Source organism: Ciconia boyciana, chromosome 1, assembly GCF_034638445.1.
Source record: "Ciconia boyciana chromosome 1, ASM3463844v1, whole genome shotgun sequence".
Taxonomy (NCBI): Eukaryota; Metazoa; Chordata; class Aves; order Ciconiiformes; family Ciconiidae; genus Ciconia; species Ciconia boyciana.
Genome location: NC_132934.1, coordinates 215,708,853 through 215,731,691, shown reverse-complemented (window position 1 = coordinate 215,731,691; position 22,839 = coordinate 215,708,853). Strand labels below are relative to the sequence as shown.

Below are 22,839 nucleotides of genomic sequence, written 5' to 3'. Positions count from 1 at the left end.
GGTTGGCCAGTGCTCCACAAAATCGAGTGCTGGGCTTAACAGATTTCTCTCCTGTGCCATCCAGAAGTAAAGCAACCATCAAAGTGAGATTTCTTTCTCTCTCTCTCTTTTTTTTTTTCCCCCTCTCCACCTTTAAGCAGCAGGACTTAAAGGCCCAGCATGATGGTAGCTGCAACCAATTTGCAATCTGATGCAATTCAAGATTCTTGTTTTCCTGCTGTTGCTAATTTTGGCACCACAGCCTCCAGTCAGTGTTTCCTAGATGTTAATTTGATTCAGGTCTAAAATTGTGCTGGGCCAAATTAGGATGGGGGGAAGCAAAGAAAAAAAATCCATGGTTAGCTAAGTTGTTATAACAGAGCATGGCATATAGCCCTACTAAAATGAGTACGGCTGCCTGGCCTTTTTAGTTTAAAGCAACTAGTTTCTTGAGAAATGAGCCTAATGAAACCTGCCTTCCCAGGAATCTGTGTGTCTCAGCTGATCGGGAGCTCTGAAAGAAGCCTCTTCTGTGGCTGGGACATCTTTAAAATCTCTCTCCCCAGAGAGCTCTGAGTTAGGTCAGTTACGTCTTCCCTTCAGTCTTTATAGGATCTTTCTTTTTGACCCAGTCATTTTCATACCACAATATATGTACAGATGTAATTCTTGAGCCCTTACCTCTTTGTCAAACCTGGGGAGGCACACAGACATGCAGACAGGGTGAAGGCATAGGCTTCTATTCTGTAGAAACCCAACCAAAACATTGTCGTACCTGAGAAATGTCCATGACAGAGTCACAGCTGAGAGGCCGGGCAGATGTCAAATCATTGGAACCCAACACAGTTGAGATGATCCCATTCTGATCAATCCGCCTGATCATAGTACCATCCACAAAGTAAATCAGCCCAAACTTGTCCACGGTGATGCCTGGGGATGGAAAAAGCAAGACAGTCAGAAAGGAACGGCAACCTGACAATTATGAGATGAATGGAAGATGAGTCTGGTTTGATGCTCATACGAGAGTAAGACTGCTGGTTTGGTTGGGAGCAATATATTTTATGGCATTCAAAAGGGATGAGATGAGAGTTGGACATGCGGGAGTCCTGGTTATCAGGAGCTTTGAACTGGCACCATTCCACCGAAGGCACTTCCAACAGGCACATGATGCAATTTAGAAATCCCTGCTCGCTTCTGGAAAAGGGCATGGCATTCAGTGAACCGCTGAAAGGAAAAGGTTTTCTAATAACTACGTGTCTGGCATGTTCAGAAATGTGGTGTTATTGCTCATGGTATGAATATTAAGCCATGCACATGAAAATGTTACACTGGTGAATCTTTCAGAAATGGCAATGAGAAAAGCTGTGAAAGATCCGTCAGGTCAGTCAAATTCCAGATAGATAAATGTTGAAGGGTTTTTCCTAGGATAATCCTACTGATCTATAATATTTCACCTGATTCTGAACACTGTTTCATTGTCCAAACCTCCTTTGCAGACACACTTCTGTCAGTGGATTTGAGGCCTGCCATCAACAGTTACAGACTGCTGATTCTTGTTTCCTCACCTGCGGGTATGTGCCATTTCACTTCCTCCTAAGCACCATTTCTCAAGTATTCGTTATGTTAGCACAACCTCCTTTAATCCTCTTTATCCCAGGCTGGCTATACTCCGCATCTTCCATCAGAGAATTTCATGGTGCTTTACACTTACTAATTAGACCTCATAGCAGTCTGTGAGTGTGATCATCTTAATTTTACATATCGGGAAAATAACAGATAAAGCAATTTTCACAAGGTCACAGAGAAAGTCCATGACTAAGGCAGGAATAAGAAGTTAAGGGCCCCATTCACCTCTCTTTTATGCTAGTATAAATTAAAAATAACTCCACAGATACTAATAGAGTCATCCATCTCATCTACCCTATGGTGGCAGAATGCTGCTCAGCATAATATTTGAGTGTCTTCAAGACACTCAAAGAATGTAAAAGAACAGTAAAAGAATGCAGAAGCCTGTAACACCCTTTTCTATGCAAGTGAAAATTCTGCTTGGAATATATGAATATATGAATAGTAGGATCTTCCTGTTTGGTTTCTTTTGCTAGCAGGGTAGCAATCACTTGGCAAAAAGCAGACATCTGTATTGTGCATCCAAGCAAGAATCTGGAGCTTTTCCAATCAGTGGAGAGAAATACCTACTTCTGGGGTGCAATTCATATCACCCTAAAGCAGATATCCATAAGAGATTATACGAATCCTTCTAGAAACACCTTTTCCTCCCCGTTGACTATAAAAGGAGACTACAGCAAATATCTCCAAAGGAAACATTTATACTGTAGACAGATAAAGTTGGTGAGATTAATCCTCACTATAATGTTTTTTTTGGCTGTCATTATGGTGACAGAAATGATGGAAAATCTGTTTCAGATAGAAAGCTTCGAGAATGTTTCTGAGAAGCGATCAGATCTTCTGTTTCTCCAAAATGCTGTTTTACAGCCAGATCCCCTTGTTTGAAACATTTACTCTCAGTCTTCATCCACTGTGAGCTATGCTGTGAAGTACAGATGCAGCAGTTCACAGATCAAAAATTTTAGACGTTCATGTAGCAGGGACTAATCCCCTGCCTGCTTTGGCAATTAAAATCATGGCCTTCAGCCAGCACTGTAACTATTGCATGGGCTGGAAGCCACAGAGGTGGATGATATGTGGAAAAACATATCATATTTGGTCATACAGAAATCCACAGAAGATAATCTAGCCTGGAAGTAATGGCAAGAAAACCTCAGGACTAAGTAATTGTTTGAGAGAAAGAACAAACTTCTCTGTTGAGTTGAGGTGAAGGAAGGGATTCAGACAGAGTTGCAACCTGTTGATTCAAAGTCAATTAGGAGTCAGGGAACTGATGTTTCAGATCACTGAGTTGAATGGGAGCTGTGTATTTTTGCTAGGAGGTAAAATCAGCACTTTCCTTAGTTCTTTGCAGCATCTCCCTGTCTGAAGGGCATCATTTTGACCTGGATGGGATATTTGACCATCAGAACAGTGAGGTTTCAGAATAGTCTCTAGGGCACTGAGGAAAAAAATTACTTGCTGCCTTTAAGACGAAGTTCATTAATTTTGGAGGGGATTATATGTCAGGATTGCTGAGATAATGGATGACAGGACTAAATGACCCAAAAGATTGCTTCTAGTCCTACATTCCAATACCTGTGTTTAATTCATGCCAAGATAGGACTGATCTTTGCAGGACCACGAAACAAGAACCTCGAAGAAGAGTGGCAGGTACCTGTTGCACACCTGAATGCTACGGGAGAAGCCATAGCAGTGGTGGCCATTTATTCTCCCTATACAATATAAACACATCAGTTGCATCTTAGAACTTTGTCAAAAGCTGCAGAGGGATCTGGCGGTACAAGCATCGATATCTCGCTGGCATCCATGGCTTTCTGGGAGTTGTCTTCACCTGCCATGAGATCTGTCAGCACTGTGCCCCAGTTGCTGCCCTGTTCAATGAGTCATCCAGGATATTGGCACATGTCATCTGTCACTGGCGTCTGCTGTTGAAGGTTACTGCTCCTCTAATTATTTTGCCCACCGAATGGCAAGTTCTTTAATGTTTGTTGGTGTTTGCTTGACAACCAGGAATACAACTGAGCTCTTTAACGATATGGTAGACGTGCCTTTTCAGAAGAGGCATAATAGAAGGTTTAGTTGATCTTAATTGGCTTTTGTCAAACACAAGAGGCTCTTACCCATTCCTAGGTTCACAACGAGTATTTTTCAGGGCGCCTGTCCATTAGTCTGTGTGACAGGCCAAAAGCCAGTGAAGGGTGGCAGGCTGGATAATGTGATTTTAAATGAGGCAGAATTTTCTCTCTTAGCTAGTTCCATATGTATTGGATGGGACTTATCAGAACTGTGTGCTGACAGTTGCTCACAGTGTTCAATGCTGAGGTCTGATGGCTGGTCTGATTAATCAGTTACAGTAATAATAACCTGTATGTACTTTGGCTCTCAAGCCAGCTCTTATCAGTTGATAGAGCACAACTTTATTTTGCATTCCAGCTTAGACAAAGAGCTTGCACACTCAAATAAGTTAAAGTGGGATAGCAAAGTTACCACTTATCATCCTGCTCCAGGGCAATGGCATGTGCATGTGTTCTTATCACAGAGCACTTCTCTGCTTATCCCTCTTTCACGGAGACTAAGCAATCTCAATTGCCTTGCATTTCCCAGGATGTTCTGCAGGGTAACAGAGTTTTCAGTCTGTCAAAGCCCTAAATTCCCATTTGCACGTGCCCCTCACATGGCAACTGCTGCAATCCCTTCCTGACTTTAGCTGATTGTCTCGGAATCAAATCTAATTACAGAGAGGAGCCCTGCTCTCCCACAGACAAGTGTCTTTGGATGGATGACTTCTGAGAAGAGGGAAGAAGCATCTCATGGTTTCTTTGCAGCAGATTGTAGAGGTTAGATTGGACCTTTCTGTTTTTCCTTTCTGAAAACGGCACAGTTCCAATGCTGGGAGCTGGCTCCTGCAAATGGGCACAGAAATGGGTAATTCACATGTTACACATGTAAAGCCAAAGGCCTTGGCTTGCTTTGGCAGAAGGCTCCTCTCATGTTTCCATAGGAACATAAGGGAATTAAAGATTTTCAGCATACAGCTCAAAATTCAATCTCACAGTTACTGAGAGAAAACATCTGCTGCCACTACCGAGGTAGTGTTTCAGATCCAAACTTTAAGCTCTGAGATATGAAATACATACGTTATGAAATCATGCTGGCTCCTCTTGGATAGTTGGAGATCCCTTAAGAAACAAGGGCTTGTAGCACCACGTGCATCACACCCGTGAGTTGTGCTATAGAAAGTTGTGACACGATGACATTTGCTTGAAATGTCAGGACCTTGTAGTGTGAGGAGGTGACAGCACAACATCATGCTGCAAATAGCTACTGGGACACGGTGGGTTTGTTCTAGAAGATGAACTGCTAAAAGTGATTGCATTGCACATGTAGCTTTACTTAGGAAAAAAAAAGGGGGAAAAAACCCTTTTAAGTAAAAAAATAGGTGCTGAAGAAATCCAAATTTGGATCTTTCTTGTCTGGCTGAATGCTGATGACTGAGTGATAAAATGGCAGATGAAAATCAATGTCAATAAGTACAGAGGAATTCACAAGGGAAGGAGTAAGCCTAACTACCCATATGCAATGACAAGCTGTAAAATAGCTCACAGGAAAAAGATTTCAGAATTCCCGTGAAAAGTTTTCTGCAAAGATCAGCTTTGTGCTCTGCAGTGGTCAAGGAGGAAGCTAGAAGACAGGAATGCATTAGGAAAGGCACACAGAGAACAGAAAACACTGTTCTGGCCTCAAAAAGACCATGCTTTTTCATGCTGTGGCTGAAGAAATTGTGGAAATTAGCACAGGATGTCTGGAATGACAAAACTAGGTGTTCAGGGAGGTTTCTAGACCGACTGATGGTGGCATCTAAGCACAGGTCCAGGTGCAACCTCTTCAGAAAGTCCCCTAAACGTCGATGACTAGAATCTGGAGTGTTAGCAGGGAGAGGCCAGTCTATCATTGCCCCTTTCCCTATGTGTCTTTTCTGGCCACAGTAAGAGACAAGATATTTTGTTCAGTCAGCCTCTGGTCTTCTCTAAAATGACCCTTACATTATTATTTGACAATAAAAATGCTAACAGATTGTGGAGGATTGAGTTTCTTCTTTAATTCTGTTGAACTCATGAACACTTAGTGAACAACTGAGATTTTGTTTACACATTCAGCAGGACACAGTGAAGGAAGCAATCTGTCCTCAAATTAATTACTTCATTTTGCATTGTTTTTGTGGTGCTAAATGAATTAGATGCCCCCTCCCCCTCCACGTCCCTTCTGAAGCCTTCTTCCTATTGTGTCAGACTTGTCACTGCAATCTCTCTTAATTGCAGGCTCCTTGGTAATTTCTCTGCCACAACATTTTCCCGAGGAGAACCACTGGTGAGTACTGAGATGAAAACAAATGCTCTGACAAGCTGGAGTTTTAATTTTTCTTTAGATTGCTTCTAGAAGAGGATCATTATTAGCAGATGATAATTAGAAAGTGGTAACACTTTAATTTGCAAGGATATATTGAAATTCATTAGCATCTGAAAGCTTTGCTGTTTTCTGTGGCAAATGAATTGGAAGTATCAGACTGGTTTCTAATAGCTATGATAAATACTCTGACCAAACAACTGCCACCACTATTGCATCTGTTGATCTACCTGTCCTGTATTTGTATAGCCTACCTTTATCAGAGAAGCCAAAGACAGGGGAAGGGTGAAATTCCTGGGGTAGGTTTTATCCCTCCTAATGTCTTGTCCAAGCTGACCATCTAAAGGGAGTTCCCTCTCCTTCAATGGAGAGAGACAAGAACCTCTGTCCAGAAGGTACTTCAGAGAAACGTATTGATAGGACAAGGGATAATGGTTTTGAACTGAAAGAGGGTAGATTTAGATTGGATACAAGGAAGATTTTTTTTGTGGCAAGGGTGGTGAGACACTGGAACAGGTTGCCCAGAGAAGCTGTTGATGTCCTATTATTGGAGGTGTTCAAGATCAGGTTTTATGGGGCTTTGAGCAACCCGATCTAGTGAGAGATGTCCTGGCCCACGGCAGGGAGGTTGGACTAGATGGACTTTGAAGGTCCCTTCCAACCCAAACCATCCTGTGATTCTATGATTCTATGAAATTATCCGCTCTGAACTCATGAGAGATGAAGTGGGAACTGGAAGAAGTGATGAAAAATGTGGGGAAAAGGCTGCTGCTCAGAAAGTGGAGAACCCTTCTGAACGGTGTTAGCTGGGGTTGGGGACCTCATCCTTCAGGGTATCATCTCCAGGAGGAGATCGGGACTCCCAGAACGTGGTTCATCCTCCCTTGGACACATGCACTGGCATAGAGCAAACCACCTTCAGGGCATCAGTTTCTTTCCACTGAGAAGAGAGCCAAAAAATCTACTTAGACCAGATGCTTGACTGGTCCAAAAGGCTAAAGGTAGATGCAAAAGTATGTGCTGACACCTCACGACTGATTCTCCATTCTTTATGAATTGCTGTTTTCACCGGGCAGGAGTGTATTCCCTCAGTATTTTCCAGCAAGCTGCAAACATCAGCTAATTGAAACATCATGAAAGTGGAGGCAAGACCTTGTTTCCTTACAATTTTTGCAAGGAAGATGTCCTTAAAATACATAAATCCTACGCTGCACAAAGTAATTATCTTCAGTCAAAAAATAGCTTTAGCCTTAAAAAGTAGAGTCCCATGAAGAGTGGTGATTCTTGAAGAACTGAACTTTCCAAGTCCTTCCCTGGCCAGCTGATATCTCTACAGCTACAGAATCTTTTTCTAATTTCCTCTGACCATTCACTTATGAGTGTTTATTCCGCTGCCAAGACAGGGAAGCAGAGGGTAACCTGAGGACTACTGGTTACTTGTACAATAAATCATTTTTATTTTGAACTATTATGAAATACAATCACATGAAGGAAGAGCATTCGCTGGATTTTTCTGCTAGGACGAACCGCCATGAAGGTATAAACAATGCTGACATTACATTGTCAGTGTGAGTTTTCACTGTTAATCATTTATGGAGGTGAATGGGAAGTGAGTCACACCTGCCAAAGCTATTGTCTCAGCAGACTTTGCAAACTCAGGCTAGAACCAGATCAGGGAACACTGTTTATGAACTTTCCATTGGCAGTGTGGGCTTTCTGGATTATTATTTTCTTGTTGCCATTTTGCTTTGTGTCATTTCTTCTTTCACCCTCAATTTACTTCTGTTTTGTGAAATTTCAGAGCTGTGAGGAATGAATGCATGCATTTTGCCCTTATATGATTGACGTGGAAAAACGGCCTCCTGAGAGCTTGAATTGCCAACAAGAAGGATTTCAGTGCTGAAAGCTTTGAACTCCAGAGCCCTGTTTCCCACAGCAAAGCAGAAACATAATTCACCTAAACCTTGCAACATCCACCCAATTAGGGAAATGAATAATATTTCTCTTATCTTGTACAAAGGAGAGCGGAGGTCCACCAAAAGTTGTGGGTTTGTTGTTTTTTTTTTTTGCACTGGTTGAACATCAAAGTGGTGTAGAAAATTGGATTACAGATTTCTGGATTCCCTGATCTCATGACTCATCTGCTGGACTGCCCGAATCTCTCTGCCCAAGTAATCTAATTTTTTTTCACTCGGCCCTCTCATTTCAGTAGGACAATTTCTACATGGCAACCTGACCACAGGTAGCTGTTCCCTTTCTATATCTGTGCCTCTGGCAATACTTTATCCCAATATAATGGTCACCTCATGGGAGTCTGGAGTGCTTGGAAACCATGCTGGGACCTGTGAATATTACGAGGGTAGCAGTTTGGCTTTCAGTGCTTTTTGGCAAAAAACAGGTCTCCCAAGGTATATTTTTCTGCATCCTGCCAGGAAACAACTAGCTGGCATGTAACAAAAAAAATCACAAGAGCTGACACAAAAGGTCACTAAATCAGTTTGGGTTTCTTGGATTCAGTAACAATAATGTCATCTCTATGTCAAGAAAAATAACTTCCTGAGAAGTCTAGCCAAGAAGAGAAAAAACAGCTCAGCTGTCTTCACCTTGCCTGCTCTTTGTGAAATAACTTGTTAAAGGATCCCTAGGTTTTGCTGAGAGGCTGTTTTACAAAGAGGTTGGGATAGGCTTGGAAATTGCCATGGTGAGGAAGGAGGGAGCTACCACTTCCAGATGCAAGGATAAAGGAAACCTGCAGCACCTTGATGCCAAAGCCAAGAACTTATAAATAACTCCTCACAATCCTAACAGCTGTGCAAGAAGACGCACAACAGGCAAAAATGCCACATTTCTAAACGCATTCCTGCATGGGGATCCTTCTCTCCCCTCTTCACAAACACTGCAGAAGATGTGTACACCAACAGTATCTTCCACCTCATCCCTATACTCTCCGTGTGTTTTTTTCCGTGGACAGCTGGGAGGAGCGACATCCTCCATATGCAGAGCTTGTTACCTTGAGACTGCCAGACTGAAGTCTTGGCTACACACAGGACTGCATATGTTTGGCTAAACCTGTTTTGAACAATTTAGTTCACAGTCATGAAGGCTGTGTGATGCTTTTATCCTGATTTGACTGTGCTTTTATCACATTTAAGTAAGCTAATCAGGTGCCAGGTGAAGTCACACTGAATTAGACCATTCCCATATTGAAATTAGTAACTACCCCGCTATAGGATTTAAGCTGGATGCCATGATATATAATGTCAATGTATAAACCTCAATTTATCTATCTCTGAGCTGTATGCTGGTTTTGTTGCTATTTTATATACATAGCAATGCTTATAGAGCTTTTTATTTTTTTAATGCCAAGAAAGCCTCAGTGAAGTGAAAGTAAGTGAATCCAGTCCAGATCGGGAAGGAGCAAACACTGTTATTTGGTAAGGAGGAGTAGTGGCTAAGTGGGTATAAAACTGATGGGTGGATTTATTCTATTGCCCTTTGGATATGTGCCCATCACTACACCCCTCTGGTTTGGCACTCCTCCCAGCCACCGCAATAAGAAGAACCAGGATGGGCTGAGGGTGAGAACACCCACCTTTAGGATGTGTTTGTGGGTTGATTTGGGAAGCCCTGCAAAATCCAAGGGCAACTTCTGAATTGGAGAGCAGAGCAGTCTCCAGCATGACTAAACAAGCCCCTTTCAAAAAGACCCCTTTAAAAAAGCTTGTGGAGAAGAAGCAGTCTCACCCCTGGGATTTGTAAGGGTAGCATCAGTGCCTTTGCCTCCATCTCCGCAGCGGGTATCATCAAACGGGAGGCACTGATCCCCAGTTCCAGCCAAGACCTCTGAATTCTTCACAATGTCTTTCACTGACGTGGTTGACTTGATTTTATAGATACGTCGGCTGTTGGTGTCGGAGAGGTAGATGGAGCCGGTGATTGGATCTGTGGTCAAGTAATACTTATGAGCTGGGCTGTGGCTGAAAAACAAGGGTATGACGTTATTATTTTTTGGATGATTTGTTTCCTTAAGTCAACAGGCAATGCAAGCACTTTAGAGAATAAAAATGCACAGGGCAGACAGAGTGGGAAAGTGAAGCAGTGCCATATTTGACAATGTTAGTAGACAGTGTTACAGCTATATCTGTTCAGGATCCTGAGCTACATCTGTTACCAGTCACTGTGCCTGGGATGCTCTCTGGCATGGAGGGCAGCTACCAAAGGAAAGGGCTCGCTGGCCCAAGCCAAAATCCTGCCAGGAGCGACTATAGGTTGAGTTCCAATGCCTGGGATTGCTTAATTTACTTAATATAGACATAGTCCTGAAACTGGTGTTAGTGCAGTGCCAGAAAGTGAAGGGAAAGCGTAGTATGCTAGGTGCAGAAAACAAAGCAACAAAATAAAATAAAATCTGCCCTCCCAAGAAAGACCCCAGGACAAAAATCCAAAAGCAGACTCCCAAGTATAAAGCACTTGAAGATATAGTCTTGAAGATCGTTGCATCAGGGCTTATCTGGTGCTCTTGCTGACTCCAGCAAAGACCCTAGAGTCCTATCCTGCCCTCGTGGATATTAGGGGGAGTCCTGCCACTGAATTCAGCTGGACTTCAATGAAGAGAGAAACAAAATGGTCCTTGAAGTGCCACATTTTGCCCTAAGTAAAACTTGAACTAGGAGGAGGCCTGAGGAACCCGAATGTCAGTCCCCTGCTAAACCCCGTTCACTCACTGCTTCCTCGAAAACTAGAAAGGGTGGCTGAGAAAATGGGATGAGCAGACAGAAGGATAGTTTTTAGCTCCATGACGACACCACTAAATGAGCTCAAGACTGAAGAAACAAATAAACTAGCAACCACTTTATGGAAAGCATTCGATGGGATTGGCCAGAAAAAACAACCAGATTAGTTTAGACACAATTTAAAAAATTGTCTTTCAAGGATTCTACCTATAGATTAATATAGATATTATTAACTTATTTTATTAAAATTAAGTGTTTACTGCTAGTGCATATTGAGCTTCATCTCTTCTAAGCCTGAAACGAACAGATTAAACCTGTAACACCTGCTGCCTGAACACAGGTCTCATTCCTTCTAAGAAAGGCTAAGTAGTAATTAGAACAAGTAGGAAAAAGTCTCTACTTTTCTCCAGAACACGTTCAGGCTGTCCAAACTCATCAGGTCCCAAGAATTCATAATAAACGTATAGGCCATAGTTCACAATTTTGCACTTAGTGGAATTGTTCCAGGAGAAGCTGGTTAGAAACCTGAGTGTCGATCACAGTTGACTCTATCCCTCATAATAAGAAATTTCCTCTCTCCTTCAACCTTTATGTTAGGAAAATTAACCCCTCTTCAGACACATAAAAACTACTGAATTATTCTCTGCTTAAAAAAGCTGTAAGTTGGTTCTTAATTCAAATTACTTAATACTTTGGGAAAAAAAAGTGTCTTTCTGATATATTCTGGAATATCCCTTGTGGTTTATCCTATTAAAGTCTGAACAGATTTCATCTCCACAAATGACACTGATTCTTGCTAAATAAAATGCTCTGACCTTCAAGACAGCTCCAGCCTGACAGTTCAGTCTCCATCTGTATTCCTTTCCAATGACAGCAGGCTGGTAGGGTATTATTTCATTTACCTGCATGTCACTCACACTAAGCAAGTGGCTTCAACCCTGGTGGAAGAAGTTCCCTGTGGGAATCCATCATCCATTTTGATCAGGGCCTTGTATTTTCTGCTGACTGTCCTAACAAAGCCCAGCTGAATGTCAGTCAGCTTTTGAGCTATTCATAATCTCTATTTTGCATTGGAGGTGGACAAGAGGAGGGCATTTTTAATGGCACTTTGCAATTCTTTAGCATCTTAGCCTGGGAAGCACAGATAGCTTTCACTGAGTCTTACAGCAGGCCATTTGCAGATGGGCAAAGGCAAATGTCTTTCCCAAAGACGGAGGAAAACGCTAGCAGAACTGCAGGTTCCTGCTCCCCTCTCCCAGCACTATCATTGTAATTTATTTTTGGATTTCATAGCCTCACTCTGGTGGATTTTATTATTGATTACAAGCTTCAGTGGAAGAGAGAGATGTTAAAACTCTTTTCTAATCCCATCTCCTATGTAGAATGGACACTGAAACAAATGTTGGTCACTTTTAACTACAGATCAGAGAACCAGGTAAAAGCAAAACATTCATCTAGCAGAAAAGCTGAATGGTGAAGCCATTCCTGTACATACTTCCTACGGAAATTTACTGACTAAGTAAAAAACTGTCATATTAAGGTAATACTTGGAGTAGTTGCTGGTAACACGAGTTTAGTTTTAATAATGAGGTCCTGAATATAGATGCTGCAAAAAAGTAGGGGTGAGTTCAAAGTTCCCAATCATTAAAAAGTTAGCTCTGACTGGTTAAACTTTTAATCCTCTGCATAGCTGGATGCCACAGAGGCACACACACCTTTACTACCAAATGTGCTTTGGAAGAGGTAGAGGTAGAAACTACCCATGGGATGGTAATAATCTTGGGTCACTTAAAATTTTGGGTCACTTAAAAACTTGGGTCACTTAGGTCTGGATTTCACCTGGTGAGCTGATAGTGAAACTCTCCTAAGACATACAGTTACCTTTCTAAATCTAATGTTATTAATGATATGGGCAGCCCGAATACAAATGATATCTTTTCTGCTGCATGGCTCTGTGTGAGCAATAGGAAGTACTGGTTCATTTTGATTTTAGCTAGACTTCTTAAGCGTGGCTTATCATGGTCTCCTACAGCCCGCTCCATGCATAGGGTTTTGTGGGTGGAAGGCCCCCTGGGATGGCTTAGGCAACGGAGTATTTAACCTGGGATGCTTCGGAGCAGGGAAGGTAATAAAAATGGTCAAGCTGGAATTTACCACCCTGGTCTCTGCCAACAGTTTTCACCACTGTACCAGGAAGGTCTCATGCTCTGCCCTTGCACGAATTGCTTAGCGTTACAGACTGGAGCTTTTGTTTAACATTTTGAGATCCTTCAGGATGAGAGATGCTAAATAAACATACGTTAGTAATGTAAAAGTTCCCAAACTGCTTCCCTTCATCTGTGATAATGCATGAGCACTGGAGCTGGCAACACTGAGGCTTTCCTTTTTATTTAAAGCCACAATCAATAGGCAAATCCAAGTGGCAAATTGGACTGAACTGAACAACAACTGAAATAAATCTGCCTGAGCTGAAGCAGAGAAGATTTTTTCCTTTCCTTTCATCCTCTCTCATTGCTCAGTTAGATAACTGACCAAAACAAAGACAGGAGTTTTTACTATTCAGAAGACTTAATCAGTTACAGTATTTGTAGTCTTAGAATATTTATCCCCCATATTGACTCTGCCACCACTAGGAAAGGGCTGTGAGTGAAGAGCTGATTTCCCATTCAGATTGTTCCTTTTGCTAGTAAGGTTTTTTAGAAGAAACCCTGAGCACTGCATTGATATTTTAAATCCCTGAAGCAACAAACTAAAGTTGCAGGGATGGGGTGGGCTGGTGCCCAGCCAAGAAATGACACTTTTAGTGGGTATTAGTGGGCATGATGGTATAGTCACTGGGAATGAGGACAGTTTCATAAGCAGAAGTTCTGCAGGCCAAAGCGAAATGGAGGTGATATTGCTTCCTTGTACGCTTTGTGATACAGTGATGTGCTGGGAAAGCACAGGGAAATCTTCCAACTCCACAGTGAAGTCCAGGTGCTTGGGGTTGCATATAGGCTCTCCCATACATCTGCCTTGTCCCCTTCCTTTTTTCATTCTCATTATTCGGACAGGATAGTACCAGCACCATTTGGGGAGCTCTGCAGATATGTTTGGAGATTCAAACTTCATTTTAAAGTGCTTATGCTTTACATGATTCCTTACACACAGATGTGAGGAAGGAAAGTTGGGTGAATAGGCAAAGAGGTGGCACTCCTCTGGATTTCTGCTGTTGTACTATAATAGATGCATAGGCTTTAAGAAAAAGTTGTTATTATTCCCTTGGGCCCGGAGCCCATGTTTTGGGGGAGTCTGAGGAAGGAACCTCCTGCTCCAGAGTGGGAAGCCAGTCTCTAAGGAATAAAGATGAGAAAAGGGAGATGGCCCCTGGTTTCAGCAGGTTACCTATAATGCGTCAGCACAGCAGACTGTACCTTTTCATTGGCTTCTGTTCAAAGCCAGTGGATTCATCTCACAGAGCTTTAGATGGTTACAAGGTGGATGCTTAGATCTGAACCAGCTGCCTTAACTCCCTTTACAGGCAGTGGAGAGAAACAGCATCTTTTTGCGTATGATTTGTCTGACTTATTTTCAACATTTATCTTACAAGATGAACTGCATCTTAGTTTCCCAAATGCAAGGGCATCTACCACCTCCTCTAAAGGACACCTTCTGTTAACGGTAACAGTATGGCTCTGGCTCCCACTGTGGTCAACAGACAGGAGCAGTCGCAACACCAAAGTTAGTTACTCATAACAGCTGATCTGAATAAAACCCTGGGGCTTCTTTGGATCTGATGTCTCTGTTTAAGGACATGAAAGCACCTCTGTAAAACTTTCTGTGCTAGCTGCCCTCTTCCCCTCTCAGCCTTGCTGGCCGCATGCATTTGCTGGTGACTAAAGAACTACTGAATTCCTGAAGCCAAGTGTTTTTTGTTCGGCAGGGCTGTGTTTCCATGGCTCCATGCTAAGCACCCTGCAGCTCACAAACAGAGGATTTTATTATAGCTTGTGTGAGGTACTGGTCTTTTTTTTCCCTGGGTGACATTCAATAGATTAATACATAAGGAGGCCACACAGTGCAGTGAGCTGAATTTACACTTGGCCTTTTAGTGTTTTCAGTTTGTGTGCGATGCCCAAAGCTCTTCTAGTGTCACAGGCTGGATAATAAAACTTCATAGCAATGCCTTAAGCCAACCCAGAGACTGCAAAGGACTTTTGATCCAATCCTGGGGCAGTTTTCTGAGATACCTCTCTCTGCCACTAATTGTAGATTTGTTTCTAAGGTATGAATGGAAACAAGAAAGGAAGAATATATTTAAGTGTGGCCACTTTTTGCATATTTGCAAGACTGAAATGCCTCACTGCCCTCCATGTTCCTGCAGAGAAAAAGTAATGATAATTAACTGCAAATTATTATTGCCATGCTTGGAAAAAGTCATTAGCTTCTATAGGCCCATCAAGACAGGTCCATACACAGACATACCGCAATAAGTTCCTATTAATCTATTACTGAATGACAAATGGGTGTAAAGTTGGGAGGCAGCAGCACAATTTGGTGATGCTTTTTGGCTTCGCTGACATCCCTCATCTTGCCACACAGCCATTTTGGCTGTTGCAGAGTTAGACCTTGGCTACCTACGCTGTGCTGTAGAGCCAAGCCTCTTAGTTGGTAGCTCCAGAACCTCTGGAGATCAAGCTCACCACAGGCTACATAGTCAGGAGGAATCCCTTCCCCTGAAGTGAGGAAGCTTTTGCATATGGATTGCAGCTTTTCCAAACCACTGAGATTCAGTCCTGTGGATGTCACCCTTTGCAACTGTTGCCTGTCAACGGTGTCAAGCTTAGGACCTTCTGGAGCTCAAAGCACTGGAGCTTTAGCTAAGACTACACCCACTCATTTCCCTGTGGTTCAGGAATGAAGATGCTTCCTAACAAGAAGTATTATGTCAAATAACACAGAACAGATGCTAACTCACATGGATGACTCCCTTAATGTAGTCACAGATGGGAATATTTGATCTAGAGCACCTCACCTCCTTCTCCTCCCTCACTGGTCCCCTTTGGACTGCACTGAAGCAGGCATTTCTTGGCTTTCTTTCATTTAATTTCTTAGTTTTTAGGAAATGCCTAAAGGCTGAAACCCTCCCAACTTCGTAAGGCTCTGGTGGCATCTGGAGGATTTGTGGCCAGTCCCTATATCTTCACTCAGTTATTGCCTTCATATATAAAACCCCTTCTTGTAACAGGTATTCAGCTGCTGCTCTTCATTGTCAAAGCAGGTGCACTTTAGTGGCTGTGTATTTCTAGAGCATTAAGGATATAACCTGGCTGTTCCAAAGAGAAGTGAGTTTTTCTATTGCCTTCAAATGACGTGAAAGAGGAGCTGGGGGTCTGGAACTCAGCCTGATGAAGACACTCAGTGCAGAGGTCTTGTGTACCAACCTCCCAGCCCTGCTAATAGATGCTTTGGGCCAGTCCATTATACCGTGGAAGCTCAGCCCTTCATTAATGTTCTGGCAATAAGACAAAAAACCAGTTTCTACTCCATTGCATTTCCAGGCACGCAGATAAAATGAACATTTCTGCTTTTGCACAGCCTCTATGAAGTCACAGAAACAGTAAATAAAAAGCATGTAGCAAGAAAAATCCCCAATCCCAAATGCAAAAAGAAAACCAAACAAAAAAAAAATCCCAACTCCACAGTCTAAGCTTCTAATTTAGAAAGCAGCCAGGGAGAAGGATGGGAAACATGTCAGAGCCAGAGAAGTCCTTGCAAACACAGACAGTGACAGGAGGTTGACATCTTCCTGAATGCAACTGATTGGATCAAACTCACTGAAACTCCAGTGAACCCAAATGACAAATATTCTTAGTGACAAAGCTCCAATTTAGGAGTCTCTCTTTCATCTTGTTTTCTTGTCATTACTCTTTCTCTTTTTCATTGCATTTCCTGGCTAAGGTTCTGAGTTGCACTACCTCCCATCTGAGCCTGACACACTTTCACATCATGTGAAGGCTCTCTATGAAGAGCTCAGGCTGACAAAGAATTACAAAAACTTACTTCCCTAGGTGGGTGATGCTGGGGTACATCTGGCCCTCCATTATGCCTGCTACACTCCCCAAAACTCAAAAGGAAGACATTTCACCATATGAGAATTATTTTTCCATCACAGCTCTTCCAGTGACCTGTGTCCTGATGGTGCCCCCACTTTGCTTCTTTGGTTAATTCCCACCCGCTTTTTGTTCCACCCTCCTCCTCTTGTTACCCTGCTTCTCGTGTCTATACCTCCTGTCTACAGCTATAACAGCTCATGCAGAAGTCTGTGCAACTCTGCTCTGTGATTAATGGCTCCCAGTTCTGATGACTGATTGCCTACGCCAGTTTTAATCACGCCAGCTTCATTTGCTATTGAATCATCTGGAAATGGCACTTGTGGCTCACTGTGTAACAACATGCAACAAGACAGGGAGCAGCATAAGAATTCTCCACTGGTTGGCTTACCTATGTCTGAAATCTTTATTTCTGACAGAAGACAGGAAAGCAGGGAATAGAAGAAAGAATGAGGTGTTAGCAGCTCAGTTCGATGCATTATTAGCAGATTGAAAACTTGACAGTAACTGTATCATACAATGCAATAATAAATAAAGACTTAGCTGGAATGACACTGATATATTTTATATTGGATATTACTTGGCAGTGAGCTCACTTATGTACCGCTGCATATCACAAAGGAAGTGTGATCTCACCTGCTTGGAGTTATTCACTTATGCAGGAGATAGGACCAGGCAGACTTTATCATTCAGAGCAGTACTGAGCTAAATATATGTAGATGCAGATATCTTTACAGTTTTTTTCACTCTCAGTCACAGCAAAACCTTGTGATTTACAAAGGTAACTTAACAGTTGCACAGTTATAGGTGGCAGTTCATTGCTGTAACCTTGTGAACTCCAGCCCAGAGGACTGAAATTGTGCTGAGCTGGACATTCTTCATGGGTCTAGTTATGTACCCAGCTGCAGTTATCTGCAACCCACAATGCATTTGCTTTCCTCTCCGCAACAGAACACTACACTCAGAAGACGCCCCTCCCCCCCCAACAAAACCCAAAAGCCAAATAGTGAGGGTGTTAATCTCCAAGGAGATGCTGATTTGAGAAGACACAAGCAAACTCCATTTAGTCCAAAAGCAATGGCTTTCCTCCATAGCTTTTAGTCAGCCTGCATCTGAACCCACTTACTTTATAGCACACCAGAGTGAAGAAATGTTTATTAGATCCAGTAATCTAAGTGTTTGCACAGATGAAGCAGCAATCGTTCCAGCAGATTTAACTCTGGAGTAAATTTAACTCTGTGGCTCTACACAAAAGCCAGCAAGGCCACTCTGTCAAGGCTTCCAATTTTCTCTTTTCCAATCAGGAAATACTCTGCAAAACCTTCGCTGGGTCTGGTATTTCCACTGACAATGAAACGGGGATCGCGTTTTCACAATTGTACTTCTGGGAATGAGATATTAATCCCACTCAGTTGCAATGGGATTTGGGCCCCAAATCACCTAGGCTCTTCTTGAAATCCCACCTTTGGCTGTTAAAATAACTTTCTGGCACTGGAAGAATATTACATTCTTTAACGTGGACCAGGGCTGAAGAGTTATCCCAGCTTCCCACCTTACAAACATGAGAGATATTATGTTCTCATATATCACGTAACAGAATAGCAAGAATCAGGTTCTTGCTTATTTACTGAAAAGGTAGCCCAGCCCCCTGGGATGTGAATGTAAACATCTCATTGTGGTCCTCCTAATTCAATGATTCCTCCTGATTTTCTTGTCACCCTGTGAGCATACCAAGACACCTATTCTGTAAGAGACAGCCTTGTGAAGGCTGTCTGGATTTTTTTTCTCAAACATCATGAACTACGATGATGGTTCTGCATGACAAGACCTTCAGCAAGGTCTAAGGACTGTGGCATGTTTGTAAATGAGGGACTGATGGGATCTTGCACCAATTTTGCCCTAGATCAGCTCTTTCATTTTTACCCGTGGCCTTGTGGAGCAAATGGGAATACAAAGCAATGCTGGATGGGGGACCCTGCTGCTCTAGTAAGCTGTCTAGTAAGCTTCCACATGGCGGTCCTTGCAGAAATGGAGCCTTACTTTTGTCCTCAGCAGCCAGGACATTAAATCTGAGTAGAGCAGGGAGGTTTTTACTTTCTGGAAGATTCTCACTTTCAGGCCAGGTCTTGAGAGGTAAATAGGAATGTGAACCTTCCTACCATGCTAACCTCATATAGACCTCTCAGGAATTTAGGTCAGGTCCTTCAAGCAGAGAAGCCTCATTCACAAACACAGGTTTAACTCTATTGACTTTCCTGGAGTGAGCCTTGCCTGGTCACAGAGTTCAGAATCAGGCCCTGGTGCTTTGAAGTGGGTAATTGTATTTGTTGTGGAAATTTTAGATAGGAAAAATATCCCCAGTGAGGTCAATTTGAAATTTTGTTTCAGTCACAATCTATTTCATTTCCTCAGAACTTGTGACAAATCTATACCTTTCCCTCCCTTTGCTTGTTTTTAATGGATGTTCCTTCCCCATCCTCCCTATTTCTCCTAATATATATATTTTTTCCTTTATTATTTGGGGTAAATGGAAACACTTCACTTACTTTCAGACGATCTATCTGTATGTTCACTCTGACACTGCTGTTCAGTTGGGAACCGGGGGGAGCTGATATGTATTTGTCCCCCCAAAAACAACTAGAAAAACCCAGTCTGTGACTCCCTAGGTGATCATCCTGTCTTAATTATGAATGATGATCTGTCCTGATTAACCTCTACATATTACCATCAGTGCAGTCTCCTTCCAAGTTTAGGTTATCTCAGAGGCTGATTGTTAATTTTAAGAATTCCCACTGATCTCTAACTACACCAAAAGGGAAACATCAACACAGTTTGATTTAACAGCACAGAAATGTGTCAATATTTTTGGTGTGTGATTCAATTCTGGAAGAACTTGTCAGGCTTGTGTTTCTCTGGTGTAAATCAAAGTCAGCAGAGTTGCAGAAGAGGCAAATCTGGATAGCTTTTTTTTCTGTTTTACTATAGTTTTTTAAGAGTTTTGCTCATTTTCCTTTTGGGTACGTAACATTTCTGCAGAACTTAAGGTCATAGTTATAATGGCCACATTCAGCACAGTGTACCTCAGCTCCAGTATGTTGGTGACATTGCCAGAGGGAAAGATCCTTCGGATGTAGTTGAAATCTCCAACATAAAGACTTCCATCAGACCCACATGTTAGGGCAACGGGAGCCAGGAGTTTGTTCCCATCTGCAAGACCATTGCAGCTTGGACAAGAAATGCTACGTCTGCGGCCATTGCCCATAATGCTTCCGATCACAGGCGGCTGCTGGGAAATAAACTGGTTTTCCCCGTTTCCTTTATGCAAGATGCCTAGAGAGAGAAAACAGTAATAAGGAAATTAAAGAGAGACAGGGAAACTGAGACCAAAGGGAGCACAAACTGGCAATGCTGGATGGCAGCTGGGGAATTTGTCAAGTGGCAAGGACATGGTTTAGTGTTGGACTTTATGTTTTACATTGTGTTACGTTTACGGTTGGACTTGATGATCTTAAAGGTCTTTTCCAACCTAAATGATTCTATGGAGGTTTATTGTCTTTCATAGTATTGTTTTGTGATGGTTTCAAATAAGGAGCCCTTTATCTGAAGTAAGTATTTTTTATAGACCTATTACATTTCCTGCAGAACAAAAGTATGTAGGGAGAACAAGACTGTCTTTACCTTTGAATGAAATACACTTTTCAGTGTCTCATGAATATTCACCTGCCTTTTCTGTCACTCCTTGCCCTGTAATTTGCAGCCTACCAGGTAAAAAGAGAAATTACATAGCTCATGGAAAGATAAGGGACAGGAAGACCATGGTGCATTCCCTAGAGAAATGTTTCATCTGCAAAGCTTTAGAAGAGCTCTGCTTATGTTCCCTGTAAGTGTAGTGTTTTCAGCAGTGGTGTGGGCTGAATTAGATGTTTGCTCCCATACCACTGCTATCATCCAGAAGGACACAGTGCTTCCATCTTTCGAACATGTTCTGATCAGCTTTCAAGCCTCCCTGCTGCAGTCTTGAGCAACTTTCAAGGACTCTGGCACCTTCCTTTCTCCCTTGTAATCCATGAAGCCTCTCATTTCTGCAAGTACACTTGCACATTGGAAGATGTGTCTAGGTGGATTTATGGTCAGCGGTAGGTCCAATCTGAATAGACTCCCCTTTGTTATTTTAGGAATACTTTCCTTGATACTCCCCTTCTTTTAAGACAGCACGTAGTTAGACATGCTGACATTCAACTATTTCATGATGGCCAGCTTCTTTTGGATTTATGCGCACCATATTGCTTCTGAATATAGGTTACTAGAAATAATTTGTTAGTAAAATACGTGAGAGAGCACACATGTTGATCAGGTTTCTTTCCTTTCCTTTTCTTGAATTCTAAGTGATAAGAAGCAACTTGGCCTTGCAACACCGCATTATTCCTCTGTTATGTATTACAATCAGCTTACCACTTTGTATGTTGAGGGCATGATGTTTGTCCAGGGACCATCCTCCAAGTTTGGAAGCATCAATTTCATAACCCTGAAGCACAGCTGTCCTCTTCTCCCACAGGATCAAGTCAGGACAGGATTCATACTCATAACCTACTGAAACTATGAACAAGAGAGAAGCAAAAGACCCCCCCAGATTAGTAAACCAGAAATGCACAATCAGCACACAAAGAGTTTCAGCTGGGCAGGGGTAAGAGCATTTCTACAGGCAACTGCCAATTTCATTTAAAATGTCATAATTGTAATGCACAGTCTTAATATTTTTCTCTTTAAAGGCCATCCTGCATTTAAAAAGGTCAACACAGTTGTAGACGTTGGGCAAATGTGCTAAATATTTAAAAGGCACTGTTTTAAAGACTTTTTTTAAAACAATGGGTATTTGAGAGTGTAAACCACTGCTGGATTCCTAAATGGAAGAATTTTACTCCTATCTAGTATCTTTGATCTAAGACTGCATGTCAGGAACTTGCTAAAAATCATGGCCTTTCTTGGAAAGTAAAGACTTATACAAATGAGGCACAGGGCAGTGAGTCCCTCAAAGACAGCAGTCTTAGACCAGGTTGACTTGTGGTCATCGTTAATGTCAAAAGGCTACATAGCAAAATGTGGTTTACTTCCCATGATGTCTAATCAGAGCCTTTCAGGAGTAACTCCGCTGAGCACATTGGAGTTGCTTAAGAGTAAAATAATGTCAGTAAAAGGAAACTAATTTTTTTGACAAAATAATGACTCCTTTATGATTTTCTCAGAAGAAGCAGGACCAGTTTCATTGGTCTGCTTTTCTTCTGCCCTACCTGATCTTTTCAGCGCTAACAGCTGAAGCAGAGCAGAACTGCAAGTTCTACACAAATGAAAAGCAATTACATATCTCATGGTTTTTTACTAGATAAAAATAAAGGTCTGATCTTACAAGTTTCCCAGCCTCCTTGAAAAGTGCTGAGCACTGAGTGAACTCAGGATCCCCCATCAAATATAGCCTTTTGCAGAATCAGACAGTATCAGAGGAAGATGTGATTTAGGAAACGAAGGCTTGATATTTTCCACTGTTCTAGAGGAGGTGGGAATCATTGAAAGCCTGAATGCTGATGTCCTCAGACCTGCTTGAGTACTCTAGGGCTGCAGAGCTGCATCATGGAGCACTCCAGGACCCACTGCTGATCTAGCATCTTAAAGAGCATGTAAACGTAGTCTTTCAGGGTATGCTACCAGGACACGTTTCTCAGTTGTGGACTTCAAACTGGGTAAGGCTCAGCAGGTTGTATCATCCAGCCTGCTCAAGGTAGCTGAGCCTGAGTGAGGGGAAGGCACCCATTCTTCCTCCTAGAAAACATGGCACCCTACAGCTCCTCTAAAGAGACTTACCTTCAGCTGGGCTATGAGGTGTCAGTGAACCACCCTTCTGTCAACAAGAGCTCTATTTGCTAATTTGGGATCACTCCATCTTGCTGATATCATTGTCTTGGCAGCCTGAAAGGTCTAGTTTAGACTCTGTTGAAGACCTATTAACT

At 42.3% G+C, this 22,839-nt stretch overlaps 1 protein-coding gene across 1 annotated transcript in view; it reads right to left on the bottom strand.

The window, feature by feature from the left end:
- The window catches only part of TENM4 (teneurin transmembrane protein 4), a 514,257-nt gene that overhangs the window by 44,290 nt on the left and 447,128 nt on the right, over positions 1–22,839 (bottom strand). The window contains exons 20-23 of the mRNA XM_072850823.1: positions 21,290–21,433; positions 19,918–20,167; positions 9,757–9,989; positions 755–909 (exon numbers count right to left, since the gene is read on the bottom strand). Coding sequence (XP_072706924.1) covers positions 755–909; positions 9,757–9,989; positions 19,918–20,167; positions 21,290–21,433 — 782 coding nt within the window. The remainder of the gene's footprint in view (positions 1–754; positions 910–9,756; positions 9,990–19,917; positions 20,168–21,289; positions 21,434–22,839) is intronic.